General features: G+C 44.3%; 1 protein-coding gene across 3 annotated transcripts; it reads right to left on the minus strand.

Moving 5' to 3' along the window:
- Window positions 1-116: 116 nt before the first annotated feature.
- LOC141963928 (fibrinogen-like protein 1) lies at window positions 117-9,946 on the minus strand. 3 transcript variants are annotated; one of them, XM_074913672.1, is made up of 9 exons: window positions 9,822-9,946; window positions 9,589-9,646; window positions 8,212-8,296; window positions 6,709-6,919; window positions 5,471-5,630; window positions 3,819-3,916; window positions 3,650-3,738; window positions 2,534-2,724; window positions 117-1,068 (listed from the first exon to the last, which is right to left on the minus strand). In XM_074913672.1, the coding sequence occupies exons 3-9, from the start codon at window positions 8,284-8,286 to the stop codon at window positions 1,047-1,049; spliced, it is 846 nt and encodes a 281-aa protein (XP_074769773.1). In that variant the 5' UTR covers window positions 8,287-8,296; window positions 9,589-9,646; window positions 9,822-9,946; the 3' UTR covers window positions 117-1,046. The 3 variants fall into 3 exon arrangements, with proteins under 3 accessions (XP_074769773.1, XP_074769766.1, XP_074769781.1); XM_074913665.1 differs by having other exon boundaries at window positions 117-1,487; XM_074913680.1 differs by lacking the exon at window positions 8,212-8,296 and having other exon boundaries at window positions 117-1,487.
- Between the last annotated feature and the right edge of the window lie 5,369 nt (window positions 9,947-15,315).

Below are 15,315 nucleotides of genomic sequence, written 5' to 3' on the forward strand. Positions count from 1 at the left end.
CCCGGGACAGCAGGTGCCAACACCAGAAGGGTGCATTTCTTGTATTATGAGCTTTCTCAAGATTTTAATCCAAATTTCTGTTCAAGTTCCTACTGTTGAAAACCAGATACAAAGTGTTAAGTCCTACTGAGATGGTTTTATTTCACCCTTTATGGATATATAATACAAATTACAATATGTATGAATCTAAAAGCAAGTAAATGGAAAAGAACTACCAGTTAAAAAAATTATTGTAATTCAGAACAAGAATAAGCTCATTCTACATCATGGTAGTTAAATGATTTGCATCAAGCTGATACTATGTTCATTTTCAACTGTTATTAAACAACTTGTGGAAAAATTTTCAGTATTCCATTTCCTTCAGTCATTTGTGTTGCTCTTTCGTTTCACTCCAGTGAGACAATGAAAGCAGTGTGTCTTATGGCTCAACCACTTTCCACTTTCTGATTCCCCTTCAATGACTCACTGGTAAATCACACGAGAACATACATATGAATCACGACTGCATTTTATGAGCTCCTAAGAATATCTGTGCTCATCTCAAATTTAGTGAAATCTGCCTAATTTTAATCTGAGGCTTAAGTCTGGTCGGCAGCATTGTCTTAATGTATTGCAGTGTGCTATAGAAGTGGGTCTGCAGTGGGAAGCTGTTGGCAATGAAACACAGTGTCCACACTGTCCATGTTGTGGGGGTTTACTTCGAAAAGCCTTAGTCTGGATGCACGCTTGCAGTTGGAGCATGTCCATACATGTGGTGGTTTGGTTTCACACACTCCAGGAGTGTTCTGCAACTGAAGTGTGGCAGTTGCGGACAATAGGCAGAGTTGCTTAAAAACAATCTCCTGATCCAGAGCAAAGCACCGATAAAGGCACTCCAGATGAAGTCCACTTCCCCATCACCTTGTTGTTTGTATCCGTATGGTCTTTTAACTGAAGCACTGATGATTAAAATCAAGATGAGAAAGATTTAGCCCTTGAAGAGTACAGATGGCTAAAAGAACACGCTTGCTCATTCAGGGTCCAGAGAGCTTTATGATTCATAAACACTATCCAATGAAGTCCTGAAAACTGGTGAAAAAGAAAACTGGTTATTCCATGATTGTCATCCATATGTTTTCCACTAAATTGTTGGCCGTCTGTACTCAAAACAAGTTGCGACATTAGCTTCAGCTAGTAGAAATGGGTGCAACTCCAGTTATCACAGTGCAGGTTTTGCGATTGGTAGCAATGCAGGGCTAGCTATTAACCTACACAATTCTTTTCAGCCTGTAATTTTTTATTTCCAAAGCAGCAGGTTTCAGCTGTCCTGACTGTTCTCACCGTCTCCACTCTCGCTGTCAACAAAGAACGGAGCCCTGATTTTCATGGCTGAGTATTTCAGCGAGTACCACATCCCATGCCATGTAGACCAAACTATGCCATTGTCATGGGATCCATTGTACCTTCCTGTTCTGTAGTATTGCCCGTTGAGGTTTACAGCATGACACCTTGTAATGATGTAGGAGAGAGAAAAAAGATTAGGTTTAGCATGGGAAGGTATTGCAGCATTACAGTGAAGTACAATTTTCATACAACGTACATTTAGAAATACCAGGGTGGGATTCACTGACAGATTCAGGCACCTAGATGTATCTGTCTGTACTGACCTGGTTATCTGAAGTCCTGCTGGAGATGCCTATGGAGATCTGGTTAATGCATTCAGTGGAACCCAGAGAAGTATGTGGGTCATCCTAGACACCTACGCTGGTCAGATAATTCAACATGTTGACACCTTCAAGTGTATTAACTAGGGACATGATTCAGTTGCCTAAACAGAGGGGTGTAGTTCCATTTGGTAGGCTCCAGCTCAAGTGGAGGCAGATACATATTGACACCTAAAAATGCAGATGTCTTTTAATCCCACTACTGATGTACATTTTTGTAGCTCCACTGATTTCAATTTGCATGGGATGAGGGCCCGGTCAAAGAAGACCCTCATCCTGCACTAAAGCAGAGAAAAACTGAGAGCAGTGTGTCCATGCTCCCAGGGCTGGTGAGCCTGAGTCCCTATCTGTTGGTGTGTGGGGTATGCCCAATGACCTAACATATTGTCAGGACTATTAAGGGGTAGCTCACCCCCTAGACATGCTCCACAACAGAGAAATGGCCATTGTATACACTTCACCTTCCAGTGACTACCATTGGTTTTTTTTCCTGGGATATAACCCAGAGCACTTTAAGGAATTTTAACTGGGCTCTTTTCCTTCCAGGGCATTCCCCCCTATGCATTTATTCCAGCTCATTTTCTTAAAATAAATGCAATTTACCTGTAGCTCAGTTTCTTAAAATGAATGCAATTTACCTACTTTGCTTCATGATGAAAGAAGCAGATTGCTTTCCTATGAGGATCTGTACATGTTAACATATTAGATTTGGCTGTGTGAGATGGCAAGTGTACACAGTAACCTCCAGCTGCTGTAAGGCAGGCAAGTCCTCTCGGCTGCACAGCCACCCACACCCTGTGCGTCCAAAAGGAATCAAGTGTTTTCCATACCTGTTAAACCACCAACCGCCCTTGTTCTCTGATGCACAGTTGCCTGCCAGGAATCGATCGTGATCCTTGTCAGATGTGGTGAACTGCATCCCTCTGTGAGAGGCTGACCACTGATCTTCAAAATTGCTCCCACCAGACAGAGCGTCGCCAGCGTTACCAGAATAGGTGCCAAACCATAACCTGTAATTGTCCTGCAAGAATATGTGAAACATGTCTTTGATGTCAGCTCTCTCTGCCCTTTCTTCCATTTTTAAAATAAAATTTGCTCTGGCCATTGTATCCACTGTCAAAGGCATGACCGTTGAAGTCAACGGTGACTTTTGGCCCCATGCTTTAATGATCTTCTTTAATGAACTTCCAGAAGGGATTAATAATTGCTGCTGCTGCTACAAAGGGCTTTGGGCTTTTTTGTATTTCAATAACCATTTGCTACACTATACAACAGGCTCATCAAGAACAACTTGGCAGAAAACTGCCAAGTATTTGCCCTCATAAACTAGTATATTGTTCAGATAGAATAACTCCTTAGGAATTTTGCTCCAAGAACTAGAAGCCATCTGATTTCTGGGCCCCCAACATAAGAAAGACATGGACCTGCTTGAGCAGGTCCAGAAGAGGGCCACAAAGATGGTCAGGGGGCTGGAGCACCTCCCTTATGAGGACAGGCTGAGAGAGTTGGGGTTGTTCAGCCTGGAGAAGAGAGGGCTCCAGGGAGACCTTATAGTGGCCTTGCAGTGCTTAAAGGGGGCTACAGGAGAGATGGGGAGAGACTCTTTATCAAGAATGTAGTGATAGGACGAGGGGTAATGGTTTTAAACGGAAAGGGGGTAGATTTAGATTAGGTATAAAGATTAAATCCTTTAATGGTGGTGAGATGCTGGCACAGGTTGCCCACAGAAGCTGTAGCTGCCCCCACCCGGCAGTGTTCAAGGCCAGGTTGGACGGAGCTTTGAGCAACCTGGTCAAGTCGAAGGTGTCCCTGCCCATGGCAGGGGGGTTGGAACTAGATGATCTTTAAGGTCCCTTCCAGCCCAAACCATTCTATGATTCTATGATATACAGATAACCCACTCTCACAGAAAAAACGAGCAAATTGCCACTGTCTCCATTTCTTACCTGCTCATTTGCAAGCTGGAAATTTTCATAGACTGCATAACGTCTTTCCCCATGCCAGTCCATCAGGTCAATCTTTAAAGAGCTTTCTCCTAAATACAAAGTGGTGTCCTGTTAGATGAACTATCTCATGCAAATTGGAAAGAAATCTGTGGAGGGAAAATACTTGCACCTCTAGCAAGCAGGTCATAGATGTGGTCATTGCCCAGCCAGTATTCATCATTCTTGCCCTGGAATTTCCCAAATCCCAATTTGTAATCATCCCATTTCCTGCAGTGAGATACAAATACCAATTTCAGCATGTGAGAGAATTAGACAGTTTGTGACACCTGGGTATGGTAACAAAAAAACCCCTTCATCTCTATCTCTAGACACTGTTTTCTAAAAGTATCTGATTCATTGCAAGCTGAGCTGAGATTTGTCACTTGGCATTAGAAGTAAATACAACTCACAGCTTACTTTTTCTCCTGATAAACCTGGGCACACACATATATTGGGATCAAACGTCCAAACTGCCAGATGCAGTGCTCGCAGAATGAGGCTGTCAGGTGGAAAGGGAAGGAAGCAGCTGTCATATTGGTCTTCAGCAAGGCATCTGCTATTGTTCTTCAGAAAGGCATAATTCAAATGCACTCCTGGCTGGAAATGAATGTTGCAGTCCAAACTATGCTGCAATCTTGGATGTATGATGTGGTATGGTGAAGAATCAGAAACTGAATAGAAGCTGCAAACAAAAGCTTCCAGATGAAGTAAAATATCTGGGTTTGCTTTGTGCTCCTGTTCCATTTAAATCTCTTTTTGATTCATTGACCACTCTCACCTCTGCTGTTTTGCAGGATCACTGTTTGGATGTGGCAACTTGTCCTTCAGAGATACATGTATTTACTTTTCATCGGCATTCTATGGTTTCATCTTTCTAAGAGAAATCTCCTGCTGTTACTTTCTTCTCATCATTTCGTTCTCTTTAAATCTCCTCTGTTATTTATGTATTATCTTTGATATTCACAGATACTTCCTGTGTATCATCATTTCCAGTTTTACTAATCCTGTGTTTATTTCCTTTCTCATGTTGTTATTAGGGATATTAATTCTGCTTGACCTACATACTAGTCAATGCTCCTCTTGAGAATGCTCTTCATTCACCTGTGTTGAGAGCTGAACTGTCATGGCTAGATAGCTCCCACGCTCTGGGAAAGCCAGTTTAGAGCCAGTTGAGGTAGCTTTGCAATGAACTGCACTCACTGTAAGAAACACTAGACATGCCCTGAAATTGTGTATGCTGTGGTAGTGAACTAATCTGCAAGGGGACGTTTCTTCCTTGCTATGCTACCAGAGCACCTCTCCTCTTGAAGATTTCCAGGTGAAAGTCACCTCTCTGGGATTTTGCATAAAGGACAATCTGGACTAACGCTTTGGCATCTTTTTGAATGATATGAATAAGGAAATAAATGTTACACCATGCTGAACATAATTGCTGATATGAGAACAGGTATGTTCAACAGGTCTCAGCCTATGCATTGGCAGCAGATACCTGCCAATTTAGAACCTCTGACAGTCTCCAATAATAAAACAAATCTGCACACATGTACACACTGATTCAAATGCAGACAAGCTATAGAAAAGGCATTATAGGTCCATTTTGAAAATGGCCTCCTGCTACCAATATGTACTGCCAGTTTGTCCTAAAGCAAAGAGTTATCATCACTAAAGTATAGTCTTGCATACCCTGCTTCTCAAATGTAGGGTTGTGATAGGAAGCAGGACAGGGGGTGGGAGCTGGAGGCCTGACTGCAAGACATGTTGATGCAACCATGACACACCCACCTGTTGAAATTCTCCTTGCCATTACTCCGTCGTTGAATGACAGTCCACCCCCCGCCATCAGACATGTCACAGTATGCCAGGAAAGGCTCTCGGTCTGCTCTGGGCCTGATCCGGTAGTAGCCATTTTTGGTCTTCTTCCGATTATACACTTCAGAGCAATCTAGGCAGAATGGTATCGGTTTGTTAAACGGGGAAAGGGGAAATCAAAGCGTTATGTGAAGCCAAGAGAAGACATTGGTTGAGAGGCTGTATCGGACAAGGACACTTGGTCAGCCTGTGTATAGCTCTGCAAGCACTGCAAAGCCGAAGCAAATGGTTCACTAAGGAACTAGCAATGCTGGTTTGCAAACTGCTGGACCTGACAAAGAGCAGCAAGGCTTGGAGCCTTTATAGCCATGTCCTCTGAGGGAGTCATTCCCAAATCTTTGGTGAGATATAGGATGGCTGCAGCTCAGGGTGAGGCTATAGCATGGGAGCAACACATGACCAGGTCGGCAAGATCATTTGCAGGGAAGCTAATTTTCATGTGGAAGGCAACCTCAGCTGTACTTCACATTGGATTAGGGCCCAGAATTTCTAAAATAAGAGGCTAAGCTTCTGCAACCAGCTCTACCAGGGCTGTATCAAGAGAGTGCCTTTTAGGACCTCAGTGCTTCATGATTTCAATGTAAGGCCCATGAAGAATAAAATCTTGGTCACAGGCCATAATTCCAGTTATGGTCATGTTTTCAGAGTGACACCAAGGAACAGAGTATGCACTCTCACTACTGCACAAGCGATGGAGGAGCCAAGGAACAGGGAGCCTGGGCTCCTCCAAATGGGTTTCAGTGCTTGCAGCTAAGCCAGGCACTCCGGGCTCCTCTAAGTCACTCAGGGGAAATGAGCTCTTAAAGCAGATGATATCTAATGTAGGTCTGATAGAAAACATCTGAGAGGTGCCTGTTCCTCTCTGCACCAGAGTCCCAGGTGAGAAGCCCAGCTACAGGTACCTGTGTGTATCTGAGTGGTAGCTGCCTAAAGCTGGGCCAGCTGACTCTGGCCCTAGGGGATGTCTGCTGGTACCAGGGCCACCAGTCTGTCCTTCTTCTTCCCATGTATCTGACTGCATTTTAAAACATGGTCCACTTTTAAAATTCTAAAACTTTTAGCAGAAATAAAATATGACACATGGGACACTGCAGGGAGAAATAAACATTGTGGCAAGCTGTAATTTCCACTCACACTACTGCAAACTGTACCTTGGTCATAGACTATCAAATTTCCACTGGTTGTAGGTAAGAGCATCTCATGTTGCACACTCCTGTTGCCTGAGAACAGCCCACTTTTTGTTCTATGGTAAGTGTTCTCCAGGATGTCCTTCAGTTGCAGTTCATATAAGTAAAGCAAATCTTGAAGCTGTTTTAACCTTTGTCTTAATTTATTGTTGTCTAGGAGGCAAATATCTTTTTCCTGTGGAGAAAATAAAACAAAAAACCCCATGCTTCAGTCAGTGGTAAGCAGAGGGAGGCAGAGGGAGAAGGAGTATCTGTCTCCTCTTGACCCTAACATGTCACACTGCTTCTGTGGATCAAGATGATTCAATGGTGGCCTCTTCCTATAATATACAAATCTTGCAGAGCATGGGCTATTGAGTTGAACCCAGTGGAAAAGGGTTTTCTGCAATGACCTTGCCACAGCTCATAGCATCCCAGAGTATGTTCAGATATACAGAAAATCACTTTGGACAAAAATAATTCGTCTCAACTCCCATTTAATGAACTCAGAGGGAGCGTTTGCAGACTATGAAACTGCTCAGGGTAATAAAAGGGGGAAAACTCAGCTTGTGGGCTGCAGCCAGGCCAAATCAGTGGAGTATCAGAAATACTTTCTTGTAAAACTGGAAGATAAAAGAGCTGATATTTGGTGCAAATCAGCTGGAAGCACTGAGCCTACAGTGGTGTAACTTCAGAGCTGCATTACCATAGTGAAGACTAGAATCTGACCCACACTGGCTGGGATAAACATTTTCAGCAACAATCTAGTCTTTGCCTGGTGTTAGTCCATTAAAAACATAACAAAACTGAGCAAAATCTCTTCTGAGACAACCAAGCAAACCCATGCAATAAGAATAGTTGGCTATTTCCACTCTGCGCAAGCTGGCTTCAGTGATACCAGGTCAGGACCAACTCTACGCATAAGCAAAACAAGCAGTTGCCCACGACAGCAGACTGCTGAGTGTGCTCAAACGTGGCCTCCCAGCTGCCTCTTCCTTCTCCTAGGCCTGTTGGTTTTCCTCCACAGAGGAGGATTTCCAGGCTGGAGTCACACAGGGACAGCTCACCAAACTCTCCTTGCCAAGCTCTTTACCTTGTTGGGTTGGCCCAAGAGAAATTTGCTCACCAGAAGAGTACAGATTGCTTCAGACTATGCCTACCTCCTCTTCCCCTTCCTGCTTTTTAAATCACAATGAATAAATGAAGTCAGTTTTCCCTGAGGGAAGGGAGTAGAGTATTTCTTCACTGGCCATAAAATTACCTTTTTTTTTTTAAGGGTTTTTGTTGTTTTTCATTCTTGGCAATGTCAGTCCAGCCACACAGAGAGCTGCACAGCCCCTAATGCCATGAAAACCCTGTATTATCAGGACAACAAAAGTGACCTTCCTTTAGCTGCAGGCAGATGCCTTTTTGCTCTGCTCCTGCAGGTCTGACTGGGAATGATAAACCATTGAGAGTTTGTATAGACACTAGCTAAGAGATACGCACTGAAAACCTGGGTGCGGGTGAGCCGAAGCTGACCAGGAGAAGGAGCAGCAGCAACCAGGGCATCATCTCACTCATTTCTTATCACCTGAAAAGAATCATTGACAAGCTGCATTGGAGGTTTATCTAATTGTTCTCACAACTTAATCCCCCCCTCACAATCATGTTTAATTCCCCAGAAAATGCTGCAGGATTTGTTAAGGAGGGTACTTGAAACTACAGGCAGGACAAAATTGGGGAAAAGATGCATGTTAGGGAGAAGCTAGCACCAGTGCAGTGTGCTGACAGGGGAATCAAGGCTTAGGTCCAAGCTCCTGTTTTCCTGGAGAAATAAATACCCAGCATGACTCTCCCGAAGCCTCTACCCCTTCTCCTGAGTGCCCACGCAGACGGGAAGTAATTCAGCAAGAACACCTCCTTGGAGGACTCCTTGCCAAACTGTTGTCCAAAATTACACCATCCTTATTCAGTCCAAACTCCCCAAAGTTTAAGAGGAATTTTGTCTTCTGGTTAAATGAACGTAGGCATTGCCCCTCCTCAGCCCATGCAGTGGTCTGTCAGGATTGAAATACCTTGGAGGCCAAGGGCAGAAGTTACACGTGGGACAGAGTGGCCATGGGATAGTTTTTGCCTGGATTTCAGTGGAAGAGGTCTCTGCTGATGACCTGCCCCAGCACACAGATGGGGCCTCAGTCATAGAGACTCAGCTAGAAAAAACACTAAGCAACTGCCGCTGGGAACATGCAGCTGAATGCGAGTGAACAGTACAAATTGTTCGTAGTGTGCTTGGATGCTTCTTTAAAAAAGAAAATCAGAAAGAATTAAAAAGATCTGAAAAATAGGCTAAAACCAACTCCCCCGCTTCACATCTGGAAGCACTGCAGAAACTTGGCTACCCAGATCTGTGCTTTGTTTCAGCTACAGCTCTATTAGCATCCCCACGGTGGCTGATGCTGGGGCTGCTCCCAGAGCCAGCAACGCCGCTGCGACAGGGGAGACGTCTGCCAAGCTGGGCAGGCAGGGCCCAAAGCAAGCTGAGAGAAGAAGTGCCCTGTGGAAGTCACCCATAAAAGAAGTCATGCAGAGGGGTGCCCCAGAATGCGGCTTTTTTTCAGCTCATAGAGAGAAAAGTTCAGTATTGCAGCAAGGGACCCCCAGCCGCATGACTACTGGTGCTGTACATTTACACCCCACAGCTGTGCCAGTGGTGTGCTGCAGCACCCGGCATTGAGGTCAGAATCAAGCCTCATGTGGGTGGAGGCAAAAGCTAACAGGGAAGATGGGTTTGAGCAATGGCTCCTGAAAACCAGACAGTGCAGACAGGAGGGAAAGAAAGCAACTTCATCTACACCTTTATCAACACGTATTAAGTGCACATACCTGTAACTCGCCTTTCCTTCAGACCTCCTCCTGATAAGATTATCTCCCTTAGAGTCAACTGCAAAAGAAAGTGATCATAAACCTGGCTGTGTTTCTAGAGGTTGATGAGCTTTTCCTTTCCAGACGGCCCACATCAAGGATGCAGACCGAGAATGTTCCACAGCACTAGGCAGTTCCACAGAAAAGACACTCTCAGTTCCTTGTGGGAAAGAGTTACCCAAACCCTGGCTTACCTGTTGTTACCCAATACCCATCCTGCTGCTTCCCAGTGAGGATAAATGACAGTTAGGTTTCTATCAGCAGTGCTCTCCAAAGGAGAGGGGCTCTGCTGCTGGCGTACCATTACCCACCCTATTTGACTAGGAAGCTCAACCAAGACTGACTTCTTTGTTTATATGAATCACTCAGACTAACGCTCCCTGTGGGACTTTTATCTTGTGTTTAATACAGCCAGGCTCATTTCAGTAAGTCCTGCAAGGTGGAAATAACACAGCTTTTCCGTTCAGCATTCCTTTTGCTGTTTAATCTGGTTTATATGTAAAAGCACAGCACAGCTGTGTCCTTCACCAAAGCAGCTGCAAATCTGAAGCAAGAAACGAACACAGGGATATTAAGCAAGATTTGCTATTCTACTGAAATCTCAGGAGGTTTGCAGTTGTGTAACTCTCCTCCGAGCTGGATGATGAGATTTGCTAGTTAACACAAACAAGGACATTTGTGGAAGAGAGAAAAAACAAACCCAAACAAACAGATGGGTGCCTCCCTTTGCATTATGGCCAAAGAATTACAGATTATTTTAAAGAAAACAGCAGGAATGTTCCATTTGAGAGAGCTGTGCTCACAGAAGAGACCGTGGGACAAAAGACAAGGCATATAAGCCCATAGTAAACTTCTGTGTTACTCTCCAGGAAAGCAGGACTGTCCAGCTATTACCATGTACAGCTATGCTGTTTATTTCTTAAAAACTGCATTCCTCTTCTCCCGCAAGAACCACTGATCCATTTCACTGCCAAAGGATTATGTAAACAATGCTTGCCTTCTCACATGTTCTCTACCCGTTTTAGGCTGGTTTTGGCAGCTGTGAAATTAAATGAGTGAAACCTCTCCTCTCCCCCTTAGTGGGTACTCAGCCCTTTCTTCCGCCCGTTTGACCAGTGGCTGCAGCTGACAGCGGGGTGCTCGGGTAGCGCGGGGTGCTCGGGTAGCACGGGGTGCCCTGAGCACAGGGAGGCGGCACACCATCCCCTGTGGCTTTCAACCACAGCAGCATCTCTTTCTCAGCTGGAGCCAGCCAGCCAGCGCTTGAGTTGCTGCGCACCAATTTATGCTCTTGCCTAGATGGCTAACATCCTCCTCGGCCCATGAACACCTCCTGGTCCCAGGTGGGATTGGCGATGGGCCTGGATCTCTGGTGGCAGCGTTGGAGTCACAGTGTGGGCAGCACAGCCAGCCCCCACAGCTGTCTGCAGGGCCATACAGCCAGGGAGTCCTGCTGGTTCCTGGGTAGGAGGGATGGTGAAGCTGCGGTCCCGGTGGGACTCAGGCGTGCATGTTATGTGACTGCAACTTTGTAGGAGTAGGACTCAAACTCCAACTCTCCTTCAGGCACCCCCCCAAACGCCTCTCAGAGCCAAGATTTCTGGAGCACTCTCACGTTCTTTGTAAGATTCCACCAGCATTACCCTCAGCAATGCCTGTGTGTGAAAAACCCAGTCAGCTGGAATGTGTTTCTTGCATATCTGCTTCAAAATGAACTTACTTTTCCCAGGCTAGATGAAGCTTTAGGTATATCTGAAGCACAAGAGAGGGTTGCCATGAGGTTGAGTTCATGTGAAGTAGGTCTAGCAGAAGGGTGTGTTCATGTTCTGCTCCATTGGCCCAGAGCTGAAATAATTAAGTTGTCATAAATAATGTGGACACTGTGTGATCACTGATGTTTTTTCCTCACAGATGTTGAAATCCCTAAGAAATGCGACTGTAAATGCTATTTTCTTTTTTTTCTTTTTTTTTTTTTTTTTCCTGGAATACACATATTCACACATATTCTGCAGTGAAAATTCCTGTTTAGTTACTTGGAAGGAGATCAAATTCCGTCTTCTTAAGATATTCACTGATCTTGTCAGCAAATAATAACAGTTTCATTAACTAAAAACCTCCCCACCCTGCTTTCCTCCACCTTGCTTCCAGCAAAAGTATGTAGGTGCTGAGTAACAGTCATAAAAAACTATTATTCGCACATTAAATGCAGAGCCAGCACAGGAAGAATGCAAACTGGTGGATAAATGTAAATGAAGAGAGTGGCTTTGGGGCAGCTCTTGATACTCTTACAGTCACAGGGCACTGGGGTCCCCCAGAAAGAATCGCTTGGGATAAAGATGTGAAGATGACACTTGATGGACATGCACTCCCCCAGAGCCCAACGGAACATTACTGTAGCTGGAAGACAATGGTGGCATCTCAAAACTCTTCTGAGATCAGTTTGTTGTTGTTTGTTTGCTCTTACAGGGGGAGGGGAAGAAATGAAGTGGACTCCAAAGGAGGTACAGAGGTACAGAGACCTGAGGTTTTCACAGCAAGAGTCTGCCTACCTGTGCCCTATGAAAATTCAAAGTAGTCTGGAGTCAGCTCCAAGCAAAACAGCTCATTTGCACTGAAACAAGGTGCTTTATGCATTTGCCATTACTTTTATACTTCTTCATGAATGTCCTCCTCATTGGGAGAGACTGTGGACCAGGCTCCTTTGCAGGGGCCTGCAGGCTCTCGATGTGTGAGCTACTATACATTTTCTGTAGGAATCTAGGCTGCCAGGTTTTTAAAACAAAGTTAATGTACAAGATCTGAAACTTTTTTTTTTTTTAAATCTAACAATAAAAGGTTTCATCAAAAGTATGATAAATTTAAAAGATTGGGATGACATCAGCCACCATAGTTTCAATCTATGAAATAACCGAAACCGACATATGTGCATTAAAAGTCTGTGGCTTGTTAGCAAGGAGTAACCACAGAAATCTGTGTACAAAGAAGGAGTAATGGTGGCAGACCATGAAACACGCTAGATCTGAATGTTTTGATAATGTTCAAAGAGCAAAGACATAATTCAGTCTAACTAATGAGTCTGCATGCAGCCTATGAGTATCTAATGGGTTGACACAACAAACGTAATTAGTTTATAAGTTCCTGAAGGCAAGCACAGATCCGAGCGATCTCACTTACATCAGGAGTAGCTGTACCAAAGGGAATTAGTCACAAGGCCAGGGGGAATATGTGGATTATCTGTGTGATCTTCTACCTACCTCAGGTCAGAGAACTCTCCTGACCTAATTCACTCCCATTTGAATGGGAGCATCTTTTTGAGAAAAAGACATTTTGGTGTAAAATATTCAGTGCTGAAGAACCAGCCACAGACCTTAGCATGCTCTTCCACTGCTTAATAACCCTCATTGTTAATTATTATTGTTTTCTGCTCTGAATCTGAATCTGCCAAGGCTCATCTTGCAGCCTTTTAATCTTGTGATGCCTTACTCTGTGAAGGGGAAAAGCCCTCTGCTGCCAAATGTTTCTTTCCCTGCTTATGGCTTAGGTCCAAGTACACACAAGCTGCGTGTCTGTCCCTGGCTGGGAACCCAAACCCTTGTTACCTACTTCAGCTGCAGTCGTACGTGCTGGGGGAAAGCCAGCAGGGTCATGGAGTGAGGAGTTGCATGGAGCTTGTGCTGGGCAAGGCTGGGCATCACGGCAAGAGCACATCCCGAGGGAAGAGTACTCGGTAGGGTACTCGGCTGGCATGGGGAAGGAGGAAAGGCAACAAGAAGTTCTGCTCCTGGGGTGATTTTATTCAGGGTTATTTAATACAGAATATATACATAGGGGTGAGAAGAAATGTGGGTGGTGTATGGCAGCGTGTGGTGGAGGTGGTTTCACTGGGCTTGTTGAGGGGACTGAAATACTCCTCTGCTTAGATTTCACAGAATCACAGGATCATTTAGGTTGGAAAAGACCTTGAAGATCATCTCATCCAACCACTAACATAACACTGACCGTTCTCTGCTGATGCAGAAGTCCCGGACACAACTGTTCTCAGCTACACCATATCCCTAAGCGCTATGTCAGCCTGAATCCTGAAGAACCCTAGGCAGGGGCAAGCAGCAGAGATATGTGCCCAGGACAGTCCAGGGCACGCACAGGAGTAGAACTGCAGGTTCTGGGGGGATGCCTGCAGCCCAACAGAGAGGTGCCTAATCAACTTAACTGCATCTAGAGTTAGGCAGCTGCTGACCAAGTACCTTTCTAGATCTAAATTTTGGAACTCTAAGTTTGCTTACACCCCTTTATGGGCACCCAGACTTTTTTCCAGATCCAGCGCGGACCAATTGTGTTTAAGTCACTCATCTTTTCTTTCAGAAGATGGACGGCTTTGAGCCCCTGGACTCAGGTGTGATGAGGGCACTTCACAGCCTTTTACTTACATCATGGCTCTTCCTGCTTTCTTCTGGAGTTGTGGTTACCAGGACTGGAGACCTGAGAGCACACAGGAGCCAAGTAAAGAGCTCAAGCAATATTTCCAACCCAGCATCTTTCCTGTTTGTGATCCAAGGATCTTGTTATTCTTTTTGCCACAGAGCCACATGCCACAACCACCTGTGGCCAGCTACTCCCTACCGCTACCCCAGGATTTTTCAGAGTTACCTGTTTTCATAATACAGTCACTGATGCTTCAAGTCTAACCTGCCATGGTGTAACTCCCCTCAGTCAGGGGAGTGATTTGCAACACATGATTAATTAGTCCAGAAATGCCTGCAAGCTTTTTGACATGGACACACACATGCCATGCAGGTGGCAGGTGCCTTGCAGTGACAGTTAGTGGGACTATAAGTAGACCAAGGATTTTTTTAAAAGTTGTGGCATGGTCCTTAGGTACCAAGAGCTGAAAAGCACTATCCTGAAGTCCTTTGTTCTGAGACTGACAGTAGATGTATGGAAAAAGCATGTTGCTCCCTCATCTAAATTTACCAGATGTTATAATTTACTCAGTGTTAGGCAGCCATTCTTCTTCTATCCCACCACTTTTCCAACCTCTGTGTCAGCTGCAAACTTCAGCACTTGGGATTTTATCTGGGGCATGGTTTAAAACAAAACAACACACCACAATATTAGGCAGCGTAAGACAATACCCAATGCCTGCAGAACCTCTCTGAAAAGTAATTGCTTTAGGATGGTTCCCCTTTAGTTATTTTAAGACTAGTGTGCTGGATTTTCACCAATATGAACCAGTCTGAGTTTACATTCTTCTACTTTTTTAATCAAAGTGATTTTCTAGCCAGACAGTTGTTTACAGAAGCAAGAAAATACTTTTATCAGTAAAACTTATAATCGTGTTTTAGAAATATAAATTAGTTTGACAGGAATTATTTTCCCTAATCCCATGTTGATTGGAATTATTATTATCATCATCATCAGTAAGATTCTTTAATATTTTATTAGTTGAAACCTCTACATACTCTGCTCTCATTTCATCTGGGAGCAAAGCCAAGCTGACAGATCTATTGTCATCAGGCCATCTGATCTACCTGCTTTTAAAATTGGCAGAGAATTGATTTTTTCCCTACTTATCTCCATATCTCTGCTATCCCAAGATTTAATGGAATTATTTTTCTTGGCTGTCTCTCTGAACAGTATCAGATATAAATGAGCCATACCTACTGATTTTAAAATCTGTCAACTTAAGAG

The sequence above is a fragment of the Athene noctua genome, chromosome 1 (genome assembly GCF_965140245.1).
Source record: "Athene noctua chromosome 1, bAthNoc1.hap1.1, whole genome shotgun sequence".
NCBI lineage: Eukaryota > Metazoa > Chordata > Aves > Strigiformes > Strigidae > Athene > Athene noctua.